The sequence below is a fragment of the Lagopus muta genome, chromosome Z, assembly GCF_023343835.1.
Source record: "Lagopus muta isolate bLagMut1 chromosome Z, bLagMut1 primary, whole genome shotgun sequence".
NCBI lineage: Eukaryota > Metazoa > Chordata > Aves > Galliformes > Phasianidae > Lagopus > Lagopus muta.
Window position 1 is genome coordinate 68841582 of NC_064472.1, and position 19804 is coordinate 68861385.

A 19804-nucleotide genomic window follows, 5' to 3' on the forward strand; every position below is an offset into this window, starting at 1 on the left:
GTTGGTTATTCTTTTTGTTGCCATGCACACCATTCACTATACACAATTGAGTTACATGTTATAAATTTCCATAAATTTGCTATAGGCAAACAATCCTTCTGCTGAAACAAAGTTTAAAACAAAAGATGAAAACCAGAAGAATACAACTCATTACATATAAACAGCGTATAAACAGGAGGGAGAATGGCTGTTTACAAGGGTGGATAGCAACAGGACATAGAGAAATGGTTTTAAACTAAGACAGAGGAAGTTTAAGTTAGATATTAGGAGGAAGTTTTTCACACAGAGGGTAGTGAGGCACTGGAACAGGCTGCCCAAGGAGGCTGTGGATGCCCCATCCCTGGAGGCATTCAAGGCCAGGCTGGATGTGGCTCTGGGCAGCCTGGTCTGCTGGTTGGTGACCCTGCACTTAGCAGGCGGTTGGAACCAGATGAGCATTGTGGTCCTTTTCAATCCTGGCCATTCCATGATATGATTACTAACACAACGTCAGCACAGCCAGACTGTATAGTATGAACATGTCAGGAGCAGTCTCAAACATTAGGACAGCCAAATGCTATCTGAAAACAAATGCTTTCCCACTCAAACATACTGCCCCTTTCATAGACATACAAGACACTGGACTATCCCTTATCTATTACATTGAAGTATATAAAAGCTGCAGCTACTTGCTGGTTGCAGCTGGTGTGCTTTAAACTGAGAATCAAAGTACTATAGAATCGTTATCTAACATCAGAAGGTCCAACCATCAACCCATCAGCACCATGCCCACTAAAACACCATTCCTTTCATGGAGCCTGATCTGGAGACGTTCAGCCCCATTGGGGTGATACCAACATTCCTCTGTCCTAAGTTCACCTAGCTTAGATCTTCACTTGCTATTTGGGCTTTTATTAGCAGAAAATCACCCGTTTCAGAAGCCAGCAGTAAAGCTAAGCCTTTTCTTGTCCTCACATGCAGGCCTGAATGAAATGTATGGGCTGCAGTGCCTTCAGCTGAATGACCCTTTCTACATTACTTTTTAAGCACATCTGTTATTTTTAGAAAGACAGACTTATTTCTCCAATAATATACTGACAAACTGTTACTCAAAAAATTCTTTCAAGTAAGATCACAAGGTAGCTTTCTTCTTCACATCCCAACTGTTACTTAAGATGTTGATGGAGAGCAAGTGCTTTCTCCTACATGTGCTTTAAATCCTGTTTTCCAGCAGAAATTTTTTTTTTTTTTGGAAAGGTGAAGGAAGTACAGATTAGTAATGAATAACTCACAATATGTGAATCTAACTATAAATTGTGAAAAATAATTCAATTCTAACCTTCTGTACTTCTCCAAAGAAATAAAAACAAAACCGAAGAGAGTTGCACAAGAGAAGGGAGAAAAAAAAGAAAACATAAGAGCAGGATTGTAAAATAGAATGTGGAAATAGAAATGTTAATAATACACTCTATAAATTATTTACAAAAAATAATGAAATATCTGGAAAACTATGAAATACTTTGTAAGCAAAAGACGGTAGACATATCCAACACTTGTTTACACTCAATTATAGAAATACTTACTCACTTTGAAGAAATTCATTGTTAAAATTCACAATGATTGCTAATGAAAATGCATAAAGTAAAAAAATTCCCAAACACATTAATTTATCAGTTCTATAGAGGCTAAAGAATTTGTTAGAATGTTCTTCAAAATATATGCACATGTTTTTGTAACATCTATATAAACAGAATTGTCTATAATTAGATTTCCTATGGAATTTCCATTTTATAGAGCATCTTCCACAGCTGTTTGAAGTCTAAGCAATTTCTTTAACAACTATAACTTTCAGTGCTAGTACAAATCCAGATCTAACATAGGCTGCTACACTACAGCAGTTGCTTGCTGCAGATAAGCTTCGAAGCTAACACAGTTTTCAGGCAACTCGCAAGCTCTCCCTGCTGACATCAGCGTGAGATGTCAGATAAAAGAATAGCTGAGTTCTGGCTGCTTTGCATATTAGCATCAGTTCAAACCTTCTCAGTTCCACATTCACTGATAAAAAATTGGACAGAAAGCCAGACAGCTGTACTACTATCAATTCGATAGTTTTACCAATCAAACAAACTTGATGAATGCTCCTATCATCGTGTTGTCATTTCTTGCTTTCTCAGCTTCTCATTTTTCAGCTTCTCTGAAAGAGAAGTCTGCAGCTCTAGACACCAGCCCATGTTCTGATGGTGAACAATGAATGTGCACATGAGCACAGAAGTTTCAAGTATGTATGTCATGACATGGTATATTTTCCAGATGTAGGTCTGTGTCACCTAACATCACTGTGAAGTGATCCTACCTTGATGCTTCTCCAAATCCATGTCAAGTTGTTGAATAACCTTTTTAAAATGGTTTGTTTTCTTTCTTACTTCTGCCAGCCTAATAAGCAGATAACGAAATCCAAAGTTAAAACTACTTTGTAAATTACATTTTTTTTAAGATAGAGAGAAGTATTAGAATCAAACCAGCAAAGTTAAAACTACTTTGTAAATTACATTTTTTTTAAGATAGAGAGAAGTATTAGAATCAAACCAGCAAAAAATAGCTTCACAAAGGCAAAGCAATATTAGAATTACTATTATTATAAAAGGTATATGTAATGTGGCTAGTCTACATTAGGTGTCAGAACTATTACTCTTTTTAATTGAAATCTTTTTTGTGAGTCATCAGTAGCTTTTCTCTTACTCAACTGGCCCCTCTGCTGGCCAGTTTTGAAAGAGATGCAACTGATGTGAGATGCAGTGCAATTAGCAAGAGATGCAATGTAATTAGCAAACTACAACAAAATTACCTTTTAAAATGTAAAAATCATCAATGTGATCACTAAAATCTTCTAAGAAATTGCCAAATTAAACACTGTATGAGATAATCAGCCAAAACGAGAAAGAAAGCTACCTCAAACATTTTTCTGTAAGTTCCCACATACAGTTCTCTGTTAGTATATATTATGAAGAATTCTGTTAAATAACTTATTAACCAATCAAAAGCTGTCAATGTATTAAAAATTAACCAATGATTAAAATCACTAATACCGCGTAGAAGAATTTTAAATTGTTTCTAGGACAGTTAAAGTATCATGTCAAATCTTCTGTGGATAAAAAAAAAAAAATCATAAGGCTCAAAATGACAAAAAAACTATCAACCAGAGCTTATGGCAAACCATCAAAAAGATGTAGTATCCAAAAACCAAGAAGCAATGCCCGGTTACTCCTCAGAATTGAAATCTGTGTAAACAACTTTGTAACTCTGAAGTCTTAAGAGGGCATAACAAAAAAATAAAGGTGTCTACAATGGATAACTCTTTAGGGATGAATGTGTTTTACAACCTTAAAGAAGTTTACATCAGTTTTGTTAAGAACTTACTGTTCTTAAGGCATGTTTGTAATGATAAAAATTATTCTATGCAGACCTAAACTGTTGACTACTACAAAAATTATTTAGCTGAAGCAGAATATATACTGTTCCCTGGGGAAGGTTAAGACGTGTAGAGGTTGCAGCATGTGATGAATATGTGATGGATTCAATTATTTCTCATTAGGCGCTAAATGAAATGTATAGCAACAAAAAAAAGGGATTACTCACTGTCTTTCCATGCTTGCTATTTCTTGATTTTCTTCTTTAACCTGTAAAAAGGTACAACTTTGGAAGATGAAGTAAAATCTACAGATGAAGAAAGGAAAAATCTATAAAATTATTTCGTTATTCATTACAGCAGAGAATAGATTCGGCCTATGAAAACTTGCTGCCACGTTATTCAGCAACAGTTCTTCACTGAATAAAACAGGAATAATCTATGCTTGATTTCTTCCAAGTGCTCCTTCGCTTTCTGAATACTCTCTTAACTATGTGATATACTCATTAGTAATGTTCAATATAACAACCCATGAAAGGCTATATAGACGCAGTGAAGTTCCTTGTAAAGTAACAAACTTTTCTTTGACCAGTACATCTGTAAGCCATCTCAAAACGATACTGTCTGGAGATATGCTATAGTATGGTTCGATAGGATCAGCTTTCATCATAACAAAAGAATGATGAAATGGAAAAAGTCGACCAGATGAAAAGTTGACTGTGCTAATTTTGTTTTAGCCAAACCTGAAACATCTCTTCATCCCTTCATGTATATAATCACATGGTTTGTGCTAGTTAAAGAGCAAATAACGACAATACTCAAAGAGAAGTGTGTTCAAATATTCTCATTCCTTAATACACTGATTGAGATTCCACTAAATCATATGATCTCCACTCAGAGATTCCAATAAATCATATGATTTTATGTTCTTGCCTGCTTTAGTAATCTCTCCCTTTCCTCCTGTGGAGATTCCATGTTCTTGTCCTCAGCAATCATTTGATTCCGATGTTCTTCAAGCTCACTGAGCTTTTCACACAGCTGCACTGCCTCCAGTTTCACCTGGGAGTGTGCTATTTCCTGTTATGAAAAACAAAGCACCTACTAGCAACTTCCAGACTGCAAAAGAACATTGCAGAAATTATGCTCTAATTGAACAGCACTGCTGATCATCTCTATATAGAAAGTGAAGCTTGATTGTTACGAATAGTACAGAAGTAGTATAAAGAATGTACTCTATAATCTAGAATCAACATTGCATTTTTTTGAGTGGAATATACCAGTCAGCATTTCTTGCTCTGAGGGTTCATCCCCAGGCCAACATTCTGAGTAGGCTTACTGCTATTTTATAATTTCTAAGGGAACACAAACCATGTAGATCATTCCAAAGGACCTGAAAAATGTTTGCAGGTATCCAAAAATGATACTTATGGAAGACAGACACGACTGTATGTTTCAGCTTACAGATCCCTTTCTATCTGTAAGGAAGCTAATGTGAGAAACTTTTTGCTTAGTATTTTAACAACGTATGAAAAAAAGTTGTTTATGTGGGATAAAAAAAAAATTAGCAGGTACTACTTTAAATTTCATACTCAAATGTCATTTACTTGAAGCACAATTGTGAAAGAAGAAAATCATTCTCCCACATCCTGAAATCATGTTGAAAAATTAAATCTCACAAATCCTTAAGAATGTGAATGGTAATTTCACACTTATCTTCAGAGGATAACTGCAAATCAGCCAGAAGTCACACAAAACATTTGACAACTAAATGACTAACACTTGGAAACCTCATTACTGCCACCCAAATTTTGTATTTGAGATCTAGAAGAAACATGTTAACCCACAACTGATTATAAATGATTGGTGGAAAATAGAGAGGCAGCTTTGATATCCACTTCTAAGGCATAATCCTACAGCAAATGGAAATCTAAGGAGGAAGGTATTATTTTTTTACACTGGAATTCTGCAAACATTGGTACTCAGGCTTGTTTTTATCATACATACAGCTCTCAGAGACACCTCCTTTATGCTTAATGCATCCAATTCCTGCTGCTGAGCAAACAATTCCTAAACAGGGAAAAAAACCACCAATATTTAGATTAAAATTACCACTTGATTAAATTAATTTTCATTCTGCAGTCTAGTATCCAGAAGATGCTGTGAAACATCATCTTCTTTGGATAAACTCTGCTTCTCCAACTAGCTTACATATAATATTCACTTAATTGGAAAAGTTTTTTTTTCTGAAATTAACTCTTGTAACTCTTCCTTGCTGTTGGGTAATAACCAAAAAATGTTTGCCCTTTCTGCCGCCTTTTTCTTAAAATCAATACTGAGAGTAGAGTTTATCATTCCTGTTTTAGAATTTAAAGTCAGATTTTAAAACCTGAACAAGCCACCACAGCTTATTCACAGTGAAGAAACAGGTAGGTCCTGACTAACGATTCAGCTCATCTAGAGATAGCTGGGAAGCACTGGCCTTCAAAGATGTTACTCCCCATACAGGCTACATAAGGGAGCCTTCTAAGACTGCATGCCTGAAGTTCAGTGAGGTTATTCCAATCCTAGAGACCTTACTGTTTTTGTTAACATTAGAACTAGTGAAACAGTAAAAATTTGAGAAGGCACAGTTTACTGCTGTCATACATCCAGACAGAACAAGAAGCAAAAAAAAAAACCAGTCAGATTTATTTTTGTGCACAGGATGAGAAAATTTCGCTTTAGTGCATGTAAAACCACTGTGATTGCTTTTTACCTTTTGCTCACTTTTCACATGTGGTTGAGCACCTAAACACTACAGAAGACTTAAAATCTGCATGCTGGTCTCCAAATTTAAAAAGAAAATGATGAACACGATTTGTTTCTAAGAAATTCTAAAATGTGACATATATGTTTTCTATGTATTTTTCAGGCACCCCTACAATTCATCAATATACCGGCAAGTTTGTTATTGTATTACTCAAGTTTTTACTTGAATATTTAAACTGTACCTATAATGAGCGGAGCCAGGGTAAGAAACTTTTTAGGTTAAATACTAAGAAATAAACAAACCTGGGACACCTTTTCATTTGCAGCCTTCATCTCCATATACTTAACTTGATTTTCCTCAGTCATGTCCTTTATTATGTCATCTGCTGCAACTTTTTCACGTTCAATATCTTCTTCCACGGCTTGAATTAACTTTTCTGTGCTGTAAGAATAGCACACATTTGTGACTTTTAGAAGTCTCTTTCTACTATTTTTCCAACCCCACTGATGTAAAAAGTAGGAGAAGACACATTACAAAGTAGTACCTTTACCTCTAATAAGTCTCTAGTTTTTAATGACAGGGACTCTGGGCTAGATACCTCAATATCTCTATGAGACCAGAAATGATTGACTTTGCTGTTATGCATTGTCTCTGGTAGTTGTGTTCTGAAAGAAAGTTAAAGCTCAGTGCTTTTTTAAGAGGCAATAAAAATATAAGCAATGGTTGTCCCAAAGGATTCATTATTCAAGGGAGCACAACACTAGATTACGAGGGAAACTGAAATAGGATTGAGGCTTGGAAGTCACAAAACATTTGAGATACTAAGTAAAAAAAATCGAGGCATCAACACAAAAGAGAGCTACTGAAGTAAAAAGGTTTCTACTCATCTACATAATTGCGAATGGAGAATGAGAGGAAGGCAAATCCTTTTCCAGTTTCAAGCTATACTCTGGGTAGAATGAAGCCTGCAGAATGAGCACTATTAGGAGAAAAAATTACAGGACACAATGTTTGTGTATCATGATAATGTCTTTGTAAATATGCATATAAACATGGTTTCTGATCAGAACAAGTACCTTCCTTTTCTTCTTAGGGATTTCTTCCTGACTTACAGCCCATGTCCTTAAATGCTTGTAATTTTTATAAATACTGAACTTGATCTATAACACTCCATAGGTTGTTGGTTTTTTTTTTCTTTTCTTTGATGATTCTAAACCACAAGAACTTAACAAAGACTTAAGCAACTATTTAAGCACAGCTCTTTACCTCAGTATGCAAATCCTTCAAAAAATTCTTAATGTCCTGACAAATCACATTAAAAAAGTCCAAACTTTTATCCATCTCCAACATTTCTTTAATCGACAATAATCCACCTTGCTTGTAAATATCCAGTGGCATTTTAACTCAGTGCTTCCTATATGATCTGGAACTTGACACTTGAGCATACTACCATCAGGCTATCCTATTGGCTGCAGAACCAATTAAATTGAAGATGATTATACAAAATTACTCAACCTAGTCAATGTTTTGCTAAGATATTCCAGTTTCCTTATTTTTTTACATGGCTTGCTTATTCATTAGGTACAAAGGTTGAAAAAAAACAAAGTGCTGTTACATGATATATTTCTTGTCAGTGCAGTGAGAAGTCTGTGTGGGTATATGGTGCTCCAAGAAGCAACAGAAAGGTAAGACACTTGGCACATCTTTTTCAAAATGTCGGCAAAGGTTTTCTTTTAAAGCTTTTCTGCTAGACTGGAAACAAATATATCTTGACATACATTAAAAGTTCAGGAATTGCTACGAACCTTGTACTCACGAAGTTGTTAATTGTGCTTCAGTAAAAAGCTGGAGTACAGCCTGATTCACTTCTAAAAAGCAGAGTGCCTGATTATACAGACCTCATTGCCCCCCAGATCTGCAGTTTTCTTTACATATGTAACAAAAGCAACAGGAGTTACATTACCACTGAATGGTACAAGTTGCACAGAATCCTCCAAGGAAATCTTCTGAATAAAACATTTTGGAGTTGAAGTAACAAGGACATGTCAGGGTTCTATCTATGTATCTAGGTTCAGTTTCTTTCCAAAGTAACTCCCTTAAGCAGCAATTCTGGTTTTACTGAAAAGCTACACTGCAATTAAAATCATAGATCCTTCCTTGTTCTTCAGTTGCTTACAACTGTTCCCCCGTATAAATGCAGGAAACCAACTTTGTAAGAAAAACTCTAAGTTTTCAAAGATATATTAAAGAATGGGGACTGCATTTTGACTTGGACATATTTGCAGTGAATTTTTAGACAGAAAAATGATTTTTCCTGTTAATGGCATTCCGGTTACTCAGATAACGTTAACTCTTTCCTTGAACTTATAAAAAACATTTAAATTAGTTTTTATTGTTAACTTGATTGTTATTAACTTACAAACTGAGTAACTGTTAAAATAATATCCAATATTTTTTCCCCACTCTATTAATGACAGCATATATATATATATATATATTTTTAAATCTGATATGATAATGCTATTAATCGTATTTCTAGATGCCATGGTTAATGTCTGCTCTGTTTCTGAGCATCTTTGAAAAGGTATCTCTGAAGTCCAAGTGTGCCATTAAGTTTCAGCTTAAATGCAGTTGATACGGGGAGTTTTCAAAAACCCCCGCATGTTTTCCACTAGTAATACACAAACTGCCTCCAAAAAGTATTCAAGACACCAGTACAGCCTTTGACTACAACAGTTCCTAATACAGCAACATTCTACCACTGCTGTTACTAGTACCCCTCATCCCTGCCACTTACTGTGTCTTTTTGTGTTCGATGCAAACTTCCAATAAGAGCAAAAATACACAGTGGTTCAGAGTAGTATGCATTCTTCTTTTGAGGAAGTCAAAGAAGTGTACACAATGATTCAGGTAAGTGAACGAAGCTACTCCTCAGAGACACAAACCCACAAAAGCAATCAGATGTGACCAATTGGCCTGTGACTTCATCTACTCCCAACTTATCAAAGGCTTTGTGGCACTCTTTTTAAGGATTGATATATTTCTTTTTTCTTTTTATGGCTGCCTACATTTACTTCCTTATTTGTGCAACTGAGCTTCCTTAAGTAGATTGGACCCTGCAAAATTCAGTGAAAACTCTGCAAGAAGCACTTTAAGCAAATATCTCAATTCTTGTTTTTTGATCTTCTTTAATCTAGAAGATTGAAATGGAGGAAGGAGATACTGAGGTTTCACTCAGTCTACTACCTTTTCTCCATGAGACTCCATACACACAAAAGACTAAAACATCACAAAAGGGATAATCTATTCTTATCTATAATCTCTTCTTATTCTAAAATTCTACTTCAAATCTTGCATAAACGTGGATCACTTTAACTTGTAAAAGTCAAGATTTAACACTCCTTAGTAGATCTTGCAAGTTATGGCCAGGTAAAACAAGAAAATGGATACACATTTTCTGAGAGAAGTTAACACTGCAGAGAATATTTATCAAAAATATTCCCGACTCTCAAAAAATATGGAACAAATCTATACAAAAACTCCAGCACAAGAGAATAAAGCATGCTTCCTTAGCAACAACTATACCTTCATAAAACAAAAGGAGACTACTTATGTCATATATTATACTATGGATAATAAAGAGATTAGAAGATCTAATCATTAAAAATTCACAAAAAAAAACCCTATGAATTCATATAAGCATATATGAGCTATCTGTCCAAATAAACCAAATACAGCATTCTGCCTCAATCAGAGGAAACAAAAGAAATTGGGCATGAGGGCATGAAAGCCTGAATACTTTCTTTAGTCGATTCCTATTGCAGTCCTCCAGTACCCATAACTGCTTTAAAGGGATATTAATAAGTACACATCAGCCTATTCCATTTGTGGATCTGTTGTCTATTAACCTTCAGATCAAACCATTTTCTGTCTGCTGGTACTGCCCACTGGATTTTAGATCTGCCCCAATCCAGGGAAAGCTCAATGCATTACAGCTGATAACATGCTTTTACTCTTAATTTTACATTTTACAGTACCTTTGTAAATCAAAATGTACTGAGTTACTTATTCATATGTTAAACTACTACTACACTGATATCTTCACCAAGCGGGTGGTGAGGTGCTGGCACAGGCTGCCCAGAGAGGTTGTGGATGTCCCATCCGTGGAGGTGTTCAGGGTCAGGTTAGATGAGGCCTTGGGCAACCTGATCCAGGACTCAATTTAGCAGTTGGCAACCCTGCCTTTGGCAGGGGATTGGAACCCAATGATCCTGGATTCCAACCCAAGCCACTGCATGATTCCATGATTCTGATCTCAATATTGAAAAGTGTTGTTTTTTACCAGACTCTGAAGATGAAAATGTCCTGGCTCATAATCTGGGCTGGAATGCTGCTTTGGAATCAAGTTACTGCTGACTGCAGCATTACTTCTCAAACTGTAAGTTATGTGTAAGTCATCCAAGTTTGCTGTGAAATAGGAATTAGCTCCTGGAAATCATATTAAGTGGTGGAGCAACACTAAAACATGTATATATTGGTCAAATCTCTCTCTGCCACTTTGGGACAGGCCTAAATCACAACAGGACAAGACCAATGACTGCTCAAGTGTAAGCAAGATTGTGCCAAAACTTGCCTAAGTCAGGATCAAATGTGTGTAAGATATTTGAAAGTACTCCTTCTAATATTCTTTAAGATATTATAAGATATTATTTCAAACACTATTTTTCCAAAATATTTGAAAAAAGAACTCCCAAAGGATATACACAGTACAGAACAGACCCTTAAACTAATTTGTTTTTAATAAAGCAAACTAGATACAGTCTGGTCTCAGCAGTAACAATTTGAACGTAGACTAGAAGGAGAAACAACACAATCTCTTCCTAGTAATCAGAATCTCATTTAAATCCAGTGCAAGTACCCTGCCAACAAAGCTGCAGTAATGCATTAGTAACTGCAGTAAGCTGCAGCGATGTGTTAGGAAATCTACTTTTGTTCAGAGGAGAAAAATGTTTCAAGGTATCAACATTCTCAAACCTGAAAAGAGTACAGCAATGCTAAGCTTCAGCAGCGAAAAATCAAAATTAACTTAAATGCTATACATATAATAAAATTATGTGCTAAAGATGGTTGAAAGCCTGTTCCAAAGATGTCTTCAGTAGTAAGCATCGCTGTTCTAAAATAAAATGATACATTAGAAAAAGGTAATTTTAGTTAATTCTTAGACTTGAATCCACTTTCTCTGTGTCGCCTTTGCTTGGTGGTTTCGTGACAATGTGGGAAAGGAATCCTTTTCTACACTGTCAGCCCTCACATCAGAATTTCAAAATAGCCCTATGAACTCCAAAATGGTATGCCAGATCAGTTCTATTTAGAACAATAACCACATAAGCCTTGCAACTCTATCAAAATTTAAGAACTAAGTGTCCTGACCATCAGATCCTTACACACTAACACAGCTCATTTCCCTGTATCATTAATCTACAAGAACGTTATGGAAACATTAACAAAACAGCATGTAGACCAGTAGAACTTTTCTTGCAAATGGCAGCCATTAAAAAGTATTCTTCTATTCCCATTAACAGTTATCACTGGAACATCTTCACTGGACATCTCTATTGTATTTTAATTGTTGATACTATCTTTTTTCAACAGGTCATTTGTGATGAGTCTGGAAAGAACCTCTCTAGCATCCCCACTGATTTGTTGCAAAATGTTACTGAACTAAATCTCAAAAATAATAAAATTACTTTAAAACACGACAAAAACATTCTTATAAGGCTTGCTAACCTCACTAAGCTTCATCTGAATGAAAACATGATTACTGTACTGCATAATAACAGCTTCTACAATTTGACAAAACTTGTAATTCTGGATATCAGCAACAATTATATTAATACAGTTCATCAAGCAGCATTTGCAGGATTATATCAACTGAGAGTGCTGAATCTTTCCTATAACAGGATTACTCAATTAGATTCAGATGTATTTTCTTCTCTAAAAAATCTAAGAGTTTTGAATCTGCAGAATAACCTTTTGGAATCTTTTCATATAAAACCATCTTTTAAATTGACTACAATTACCTTAGATGGAAACCCATGGAACTGCTCCTGCAGCCTCCTTGATTTACAAATGTGGCTAACTGCTTCTAAAGTCACAATGGGTAAGTTCTCATAAGAGCAGCATTTCACACCTGTTTGCCTCAAACAGTCTTACCTTAGTTTTTTCCTGATCTTAATAAAATTCACCATCAACTTCTCTGTGTTTTAGTTATCACTGATTTTTTAAGATCTTAATGCCAGTTAGCTAACAGTATTTACAAATGATCCCTATTGCTCCTATTCACAGAAAATGAAAACAACACTACGTGTACATTCCCAAACATGAAGCAAAAAGTCTCTATCAAGACTGCAACTATTAAACTAGTTGACTGCGAAGCTGAAAAACTTTCTGAAGAAACCACTATGCCTTCCACCTATGCCATTAAGCATCGAAGCACAGTCTTTCTAACAGCTCTGACTTCAAACATCACTGGAAACAATGGAACACATGCAGGTAATACACTGTTGTTTCTCTTCACTGCTTGCAATCTGTTTTATTTGCTGTTTCATAATTCATACATTTTAGATTCCTACTACAGTTATTCTTTCATCAAAGCATTAGAACAAGTGAATTTTCAGGTTTTATTGTAACTCAGTTATGCCCTTATCATCTTTTATGTGTTCTCAATCTAACTATTAAGAAATTCATACTAGAGTTCTTTCAGATATTACGCATAAAGATAACTTTTTTTTTTTCTTCTGTCTGTTTGAAAAGAACTTCCAGTTCTCGGCAAAAGCTGGACCTTCCTCGTGGGAGTGCTAGGGTTTGTCCTAAGCACTACACTCCTGATTTTCACTGCCATAAAATGCCCAACATGGTATCAGTATTTGATGAGCTACAGACACCGTCGTCTGGAAGAAAACGACCCTGAGATGTTTGAACAGGAGTTCTCAGCAGACATGAGTTCCTTTCCTGCAGTATCAGACATAGACAATGAGGATCCCATAGTAATATTTGACAAAACTAACACATTTGAACCTGAGGAAGATGGATTTATTGAGGACAAATACATAGATACTTATGTAACTGAGCAGTGCTAATATCTTACGCAGTGGACAATGAACTGACTTTTCAATCTATTCAGCCTTCCACATTACACTATTTAAATACAGTACAAAGTGAACCTAAGCAGCCTGGCATCTCAAAAAATTTGTAACAATGTACTGCTGCACGAGTCATAAAGGTTAAAAATTTGGTCATGTTCACATGTTAGTGCCACAACAAATATTTTGAAAAATGAAAGAATACTGATCATCCATGTTTTAGAAAAAACACTACAAATTATGGGAGGAAAAGAGCTTACTGTACACTGCCTAAAATGACAAAGTCCTTAAAAAGCAGGTTGTGAGCCTGATATAATTACTGACACTGTAAAGATGAAGAAGTCAGAGACAAAAAACTCCTTTTTTAAACATCTGAAATAGAACACAGTCAGACTGGGGACTGAACCCAAATCAACGGCATCATAGCTCAGTGGTTTAACAGGCAAAACAAATGTCTACAAATATTTACGCTGAATCAGTAGGCCAACTTAAATGTGCCTACATACAGTAAAATGATAACCAGCACTACTTATTTGACGCCTTTGTGCCTTAGTTCTTGATCAAACCAAGTCTCTGCACACTTTGTTAACACTTAGACTGTACTTAGAGATAAATCAGACATATTTATGAGCTGTTGAAAACCACAATAATAGTGCAAAACGAGTTATTAAATGCCAAATTGCTATTTTAAAACTCAACCTTTCAGCCTATCACCACACATACTGTTCTCAGGACTTACAAATTCCTACTGCAAACAGCTCACTTCCTTTACATAAATCCTTACTTATTTATATATGCATACTTACTCCTTTATATACATCCTACCAGGCAGGAATTGCTTTCTAGTCTCCACTTATGCTTACTTTTTCCCCTCTGCTACTACAATACAACATCCTCAATCTGCCATGAGTAGGTTTCCACAAACCAGGAGACTTCTATGCCACCCATCTTTTTCTGGATGAAAGGTAAGTTACTATCACAGCAGATACTCAGAAGAATTTAAAAACAGAAACTCCAGCTTTGACTTGATACTGGTATATGATCTGAAAAGTGTTTGGATATCATTTGTTTCACAGATTAGACTGCTGACAAATTCCTGAATTCAGTAGCTTCTCCATTGTTCTCAGGTAAAGAGTTGGCAGTATTTGACAGGCATATACTTTGTGTACTTACGCTTGTTTTTCTGTGAAAATTTTATCCACACTTTGAGCATCTCGGTCATTCTGAACTTTTAACTAGAAAAAAAAGAAAAAATATATATTTGAATGTAATATATAAGAAGAAAACATATTGTATGTACAAGTTCAAGGTTTTCTGTAATGGAGAAAGAAGCTGCTCAGAATGCAACAGAGAAAGGAAGAGCAAAGGCCTGCTGCTCTTGTTCTCATGCTGGCCTGAAGAAACAGTTTCTGAAATTCCAGTCTTCCACTGCACCTCTGTGTTTGAAAAACAAGTGCAATCAAGGCTGTAGCAAACCAATTTGCAAACTATTACTATGGCATTCATTAGTAAAATAGTGTTTAAGCCCATAGATAGAATGCAAATCTAACAGAGCACTCTTCCCTTTGTGTCACAGACAATGAGACTTTATTTTTAAATGAAACGTGGAAAAAAAAAAAAAAATTGGCCAAGAAACACAGGTGGTTTTTCAAGCTACCAAAATAACAGAAAAAGTAATCTCAAGAAATGGAAAATGCCTAATGCTTTTAAGGCACTTGTATAAATTGTCTCACTATCTTGGAAAATTAAGAAAATTAAAAAGAACAAAGCTGATTGATTCTGTCATTGGCCACATCACAGACTTGACTGGAGTTATTTAAAAGACAGAAAACAGAAGAGAAGTAAAATTTCTAGAGCATTAGGAAGCTTCAAGTTGCAGGGCAGACAACTGAATTTGCCTTTCATCAGGCATAGTGTTCTATGCTTTTTGGTCGGTAACACTCGCAATTTCACTTGGGAACACAGCCTTCTCAAATTTAAGACACATTCACTATCATCACAGAAGGACTATCATCTGTCCATACTTTGGACAGTTGTCTCACTGCACACACATGATGTTGCCAAGATTTCGGTCCAATTTAAACTGGAGAAGAAAGTATACAATGTAAATTAGTACCATGCTTTTCTATATATGTAATGTGTTCAAAGCACAGATATCTAATATATACCATTTCATTGATTAAATACAGCAAATATCCTAATCCTTACCAAATTGTATTCACGAATCACTTCTGCTATGTCTGCATTGGTGTTAAGTAGATCCACAACCTGAAAATAGACAGAATTCCAACTTGTAAGATTCCTCATTTATTAAAAAGAAAAAGACAACAATAATTACACGCACACACAAAAAAAATATTCAGAAAAATCATAAAGCATTTGTGAAAATACAGTATTTAACTATTATTGCAAACAGAAAAACATTTGAATTTTAAATCTGAACAGATTACATGCAGTTCATAGAAGTAATTATTTAATATGGCTGTACAAACTCAAATATTATACAGCACACATTTCTTAACTGCATATGCAACAGCTTATCCTAACACACACTAAAACTTCTTGTTTTGTTCTCTTTAGCTTTTACTTTTTGCTCTTCTGGTAACTGAATAAACTCATCATTATTAACCTCTACACTTTTAAGGAGAAACAGCATTGAAAAAAGAAGTTGAAGCAAAGAAAAATCAGTAGCAAACAAAGGAAAGAAGGGCTAACTGTGTTTTCAGTGTCAAAAGCTGAATGTAGCATACCATGTTGTAGTCTTCTAGCTGACCTTGCCACTCTTTGATTTCACCAGCTAAAGCCTCTGCCCTGAATACAAAACAAGAAGCCAAACTTAAAACAGGAAGTGTTACATAATAAAAATGAAATAATAAAAAGAAAGATTAATTTAATGGTTCTTTGAAGCCTGCACAGTAGCCTGGTGACTGAGAAAGTTAACTTCACATTAGTTACCACAGAGCTCACCTTCTCTCATATGACAAATAAGCAGATTTCTCTTGTTTGTACATTTTTATTTCTTCCTGCAGCTTGTTAATTTCTGATGTGAGTTCACTGGTTTTGCTTCTGCAAAAAATAAAATTAAATTACATTTAAATACACAATTAAAACAGTGAAAAACAAGATTTTACTCCATGTGTCGCGGAAAAACTATCTTTCTCACACAGTACCATGTCTCCAATGAACTATTTCTAAGAAAAGCTAGATAAATAAAGAAAAATTAAAGCAGCTCTGCCAGATAAAGTCATAAGCAAATATTAGAAAACCTGGCTATGAAATTTAATGCTTTCATTATTTTTTTGTTCTGGTTGAAACAGTCATGAATGTTTCTGAAATGCACCAAAAAAATCATAGCATCCTTTCACAGAATATGGATATTATCCATATGAAAAAAACCAACACTGCCTTTCAGGGCTGATCATGCAATCCTGTAATATAATCTGCTGACAAAGCAGCATGTGTTTTTATCAGTGCCACCTAAAAGTACAAGCTAGAAGTATACACTAAAATGTGTGATTCTACCTCTTACAACTGAAGCTAACTGAAGACCCATTAAATTACATTAAATGACATAGGTGGAAGCTCAAAAATCACTGATGCTTCTGTAACAAATGCTGTGGGAAATAAATGAACTTAGCTAGCCTACAAACAAAATGTCGAAGAAATGTTCTACTTGGATGCAAGCATAACTTTCCTCTCCTGCTACAAACTACCAGCAAAATGACTTTCATGTCTCAGACAGGACAGATTTTATTATCAGTTAACACCAGTTATCCCACACTACTGTTAAGCATAATGGATGGGAAAAGAGGGAACAGAGCTTTACACCCTTTGCACTTTGAGTTTAAGGCATACCTCAGCAGTCCAAGATAATAAGTTCTATCCATTATCTGTCTCTGAGGACCTGGCAAAGGAGAATAAAATGACATTTCACTATACAATAACTCATTCTGATTTAATAATTTGCAGATTTTACACACAGAGAACTGTCATCTTCTCAGTGTTCTTGAATAGATTTTGCTTCACTGAAACAAATGAAAGCAGAAATTCCTTTCAGAATGTTGTGTAGATACAAAATACTTTTTCAGCTACGTTAAACACTTTATTTACAAAGGTACTTTGTAAATCTTACTCTGCATCCCTGGAAGAAGATACAATTTATCCTATTGTTCCTTTTAAATTATATTTAAATAGATTCAAAAGTCCTAAGCAAGCTCAGGCATTGAAAAGCCTTTGTCTACACTGACAGCCAAAATCAAAGGACAGGGTGTGCTTTAATTTTCCTCTCCTTCTCCTCCCTCCTTGTAGTCATATCAATTCACAATTTTTCACAGGTGTGTACACCTATGAAATATTTTCCTTTAAGTGCTCCCTTAAAATTTTTTCAGACGCCTTGATACCTATTTTCTACAGAAAAAAATACCTTTCATTCCAGTTTTCATTCCACTTAGTCCCTGCTGTGTGACTGGGCGGTCTGCCACTTTAATGTGAGGTGACAAGATTCCACTTGCAGTTGAAGAACCAGCACGAGAACCAGGTCTTGATGTACTGGGAGGCATCTAGAAAAACAAAACAAAATCCCACCAAAAAAACCCAACTCTTAGTTATGAATTTTTTATCTTCATGCAATCACCAAAGCAATTACAAACTTAAGAGTTAATCTCTAAAATCTTCATATAAGAACCTTTCAGTGTCTATACCTCTTCAGCTAAACAGAGCTTCAGTCAAACATCTGCTGCAGAAAGGTCAGAGATTGCTTTTGAGGAGTTAATCACTGTGGTTTGTGAATGACACTGATACTATCCTGATTTCCCAGATGAACTCATGATGCAAGACCTCACTGACCACTTTCCATCAAAATTACAAAGAAAAACTCTTTACTGAATGAAAACCTTTCAATTCTTCCTGAGAAAATATCACAGAATCATACAATCATAAAACATCCTGATGATCACCAAGTCCCAACTCCCGACTCTGCACAGCACCACCCAAAAATCAGACCACATGTCTGTGAGCACTGTCCAGAATCATCCTGAACTCTGTCAGCTTGGTGCCTTGACCACTGTCTTGGGGAAGCTGTTCCAGTACCTGGCATCCTCCTGATATCCAAACAGACCTTTCCTTGACACAGCTCTGAGCCATTCCCTCAAGTCCTGTTGCTGGCACCAGAAAGCAGCTTCCTATGAAGAGCCGTAAGCTGCCATGAGGCCTCCCCTCAGGCTCCTCTGCCCCGAGTTTAACAAATCGAGGAGCCACAGCCTCTCCTCACACCTCTAGTCCTCTAAACCCAACATCATCTTTGCAGTTTCTGGACACTCTCTAAAACTTTCACATCCTTTATGTACTGCGGCACCAAAACTTGACACAGTACTCAAGGTGAGTGCAGGCACTGAAGACACTAGTGTAGGATAGAGTGGGACAGTTCCTACCATCACCCGAATGGCAGTCTCTGGATACAGTTGGCCTTCCTGGCTTCCTGGGCACAGTGCTGACTTGTGTACAGCCTGCTATGATCAGGACCCCATATGTTCTTCAGACACTTTCCAGTGTCTCATCCCCTCCATCCGTATATACACATACAGTCTTTATAGCTAGGGTTGCATCTTCCCAGGTACAGAAACTGGCACTTGCTCTTATTAAACTTCACGCAGTTGGTGATACCCTTATTTGTCTAAATTTCTCTGCAAGGCCTCTCTGTCCTTGACAGAGTCAACAGCTCCTCCCAAGTTAGTATCACCAGCAAACTTGCTCCAAACACCTTCTAGTCCTACATCTAATCCATTTATGAAGACGTTAAAGCGAACTCACCCTAAAATGGAGGCTGGGGATCCCCACTACTGACCAGGCACCAGATTGATGCAACCCCATTTACTATAACCATTCTACAGTATTATGCTTTTCGTTTATCCCTCCTGAAAAATTACGAAAGTCTGAGTAACAAGTAATGATACCCCAGTTAACTTCATTTTTTTTTTTCTTTTCACATACCCCTGTTCCTATCCTGGCTGCTGATGGAACCCTTGCTGCAGAGGATGGCCTTGCTGGCAGCCCTACTCCTGCTCTCGAAGGAGGACGGCCTATGGGAGTTCTGTGGCCGCTCGCCATGCCTGTTTCCTTGTGAACTTCTCCCTGGAAAGAAGGATAAGCAACAGTCTTTTCACAACGGCCACAGAACAACTCGCTTAAATTTCATTCATCTTTTTTTACATTTCCTCCGAATCCCCCAAAGGAGCTGCCCTTTCAGAAGCGGGGCACAAAGCAAGACCGTGCTCAGAGCGGACCGAGTGGGCACAGACCTGTTCCCACGCTGCGGAAGCCCCCTCCCCTCCTCCCCGCGCAGCTACGACGCCTCCTCAGGCCACGGCGGCGGTATCTCAGCAACGCCTCGGCTGCGGCGCTCCGTTATCGCGATACCTACAAACCTCATTCCCAACACCCGCTGTCAGCAGGGACTACATGTCCCAGAGTGCATCGCGGCGGCGGCACGACTGCTGCTCTCTCTCTCTGCGGCGCGGAACCTGCTGGGAC

General features: G+C 36.6%; 2 protein-coding genes across 4 annotated transcripts in view; one reads left to right on the forward strand and one right to left on the reverse strand.

Annotated features, from left to right (window-relative positions):
- The window catches only part of IFT74 (intraflagellar transport 74), a 33525-nt gene extending 13728 nt beyond the window's left edge, over positions 1-19797 (reverse strand). The window contains exons 1-13 of one of the 3 annotated variants that reach the window (XM_048930783.1): positions 19699-19797; positions 19265-19405; positions 17700-17835; positions 17132-17180; positions 16244-16342; positions 16027-16087; positions 15485-15544; positions 14450-14511; positions 6437-6575; positions 5390-5452; positions 4319-4462; positions 3616-3656; positions 2333-2412 (exon numbers count right to left, since the gene is read on the reverse strand). In XM_048930783.1, coding sequence (XP_048786740.1) covers positions 2333-2412; positions 3616-3656; positions 4319-4462; positions 5390-5452; positions 6437-6575; positions 14450-14511; positions 15485-15544; positions 16027-16087; positions 16244-16342; positions 17132-17180; positions 17700-17835; positions 19265-19381 — 1051 coding nt within the window. In that variant the 5' untranslated portion in view covers positions 19382-19405; positions 19699-19797. The other 2 variants (XM_048930784.1, XM_048930785.1) reach the window with 2 other exon arrangements.
- On the forward strand, positions 6627-15434 carry LRRC19 (leucine rich repeat containing 19). The gene is made up of 5 exons (XM_048930786.1): positions 6627-7819; positions 10480-10583; positions 11787-12294; positions 12480-12686; positions 12948-15434. The coding sequence occupies exons 3-5, from the start codon at positions 11949-11951 to the stop codon at positions 13271-13273; spliced, it is 879 nt and encodes a 292-aa protein (XP_048786743.1). The 5' UTR covers positions 6627-7819; positions 10480-10583; positions 11787-11948; the 3' UTR covers positions 13274-15434.
- Positions 19798-19804: the final 7 nt, after the last annotated feature.

Coding starts and splice junctions, on each gene's coding strand:
- LRRC19 (XM_048930786.1), top strand. CDS start 11,949: ATGATTACTGTACTGCATAATAACAGCTTCTACAATTTGACAAAACTT. Junction 12,295..12,479: donor TGCTTCTAAAGTCACAATGG/GTAAGTTCTCAT, acceptor TCCTATTCACAG/AAAATGAAAACAACACTACG. Junction 12,687..12,947: donor AAACAATGGAACACATGCAG/GTAATACACTGT, acceptor CTGTTTGAAAAG/AACTTCCAGTTCTCGGCAAA.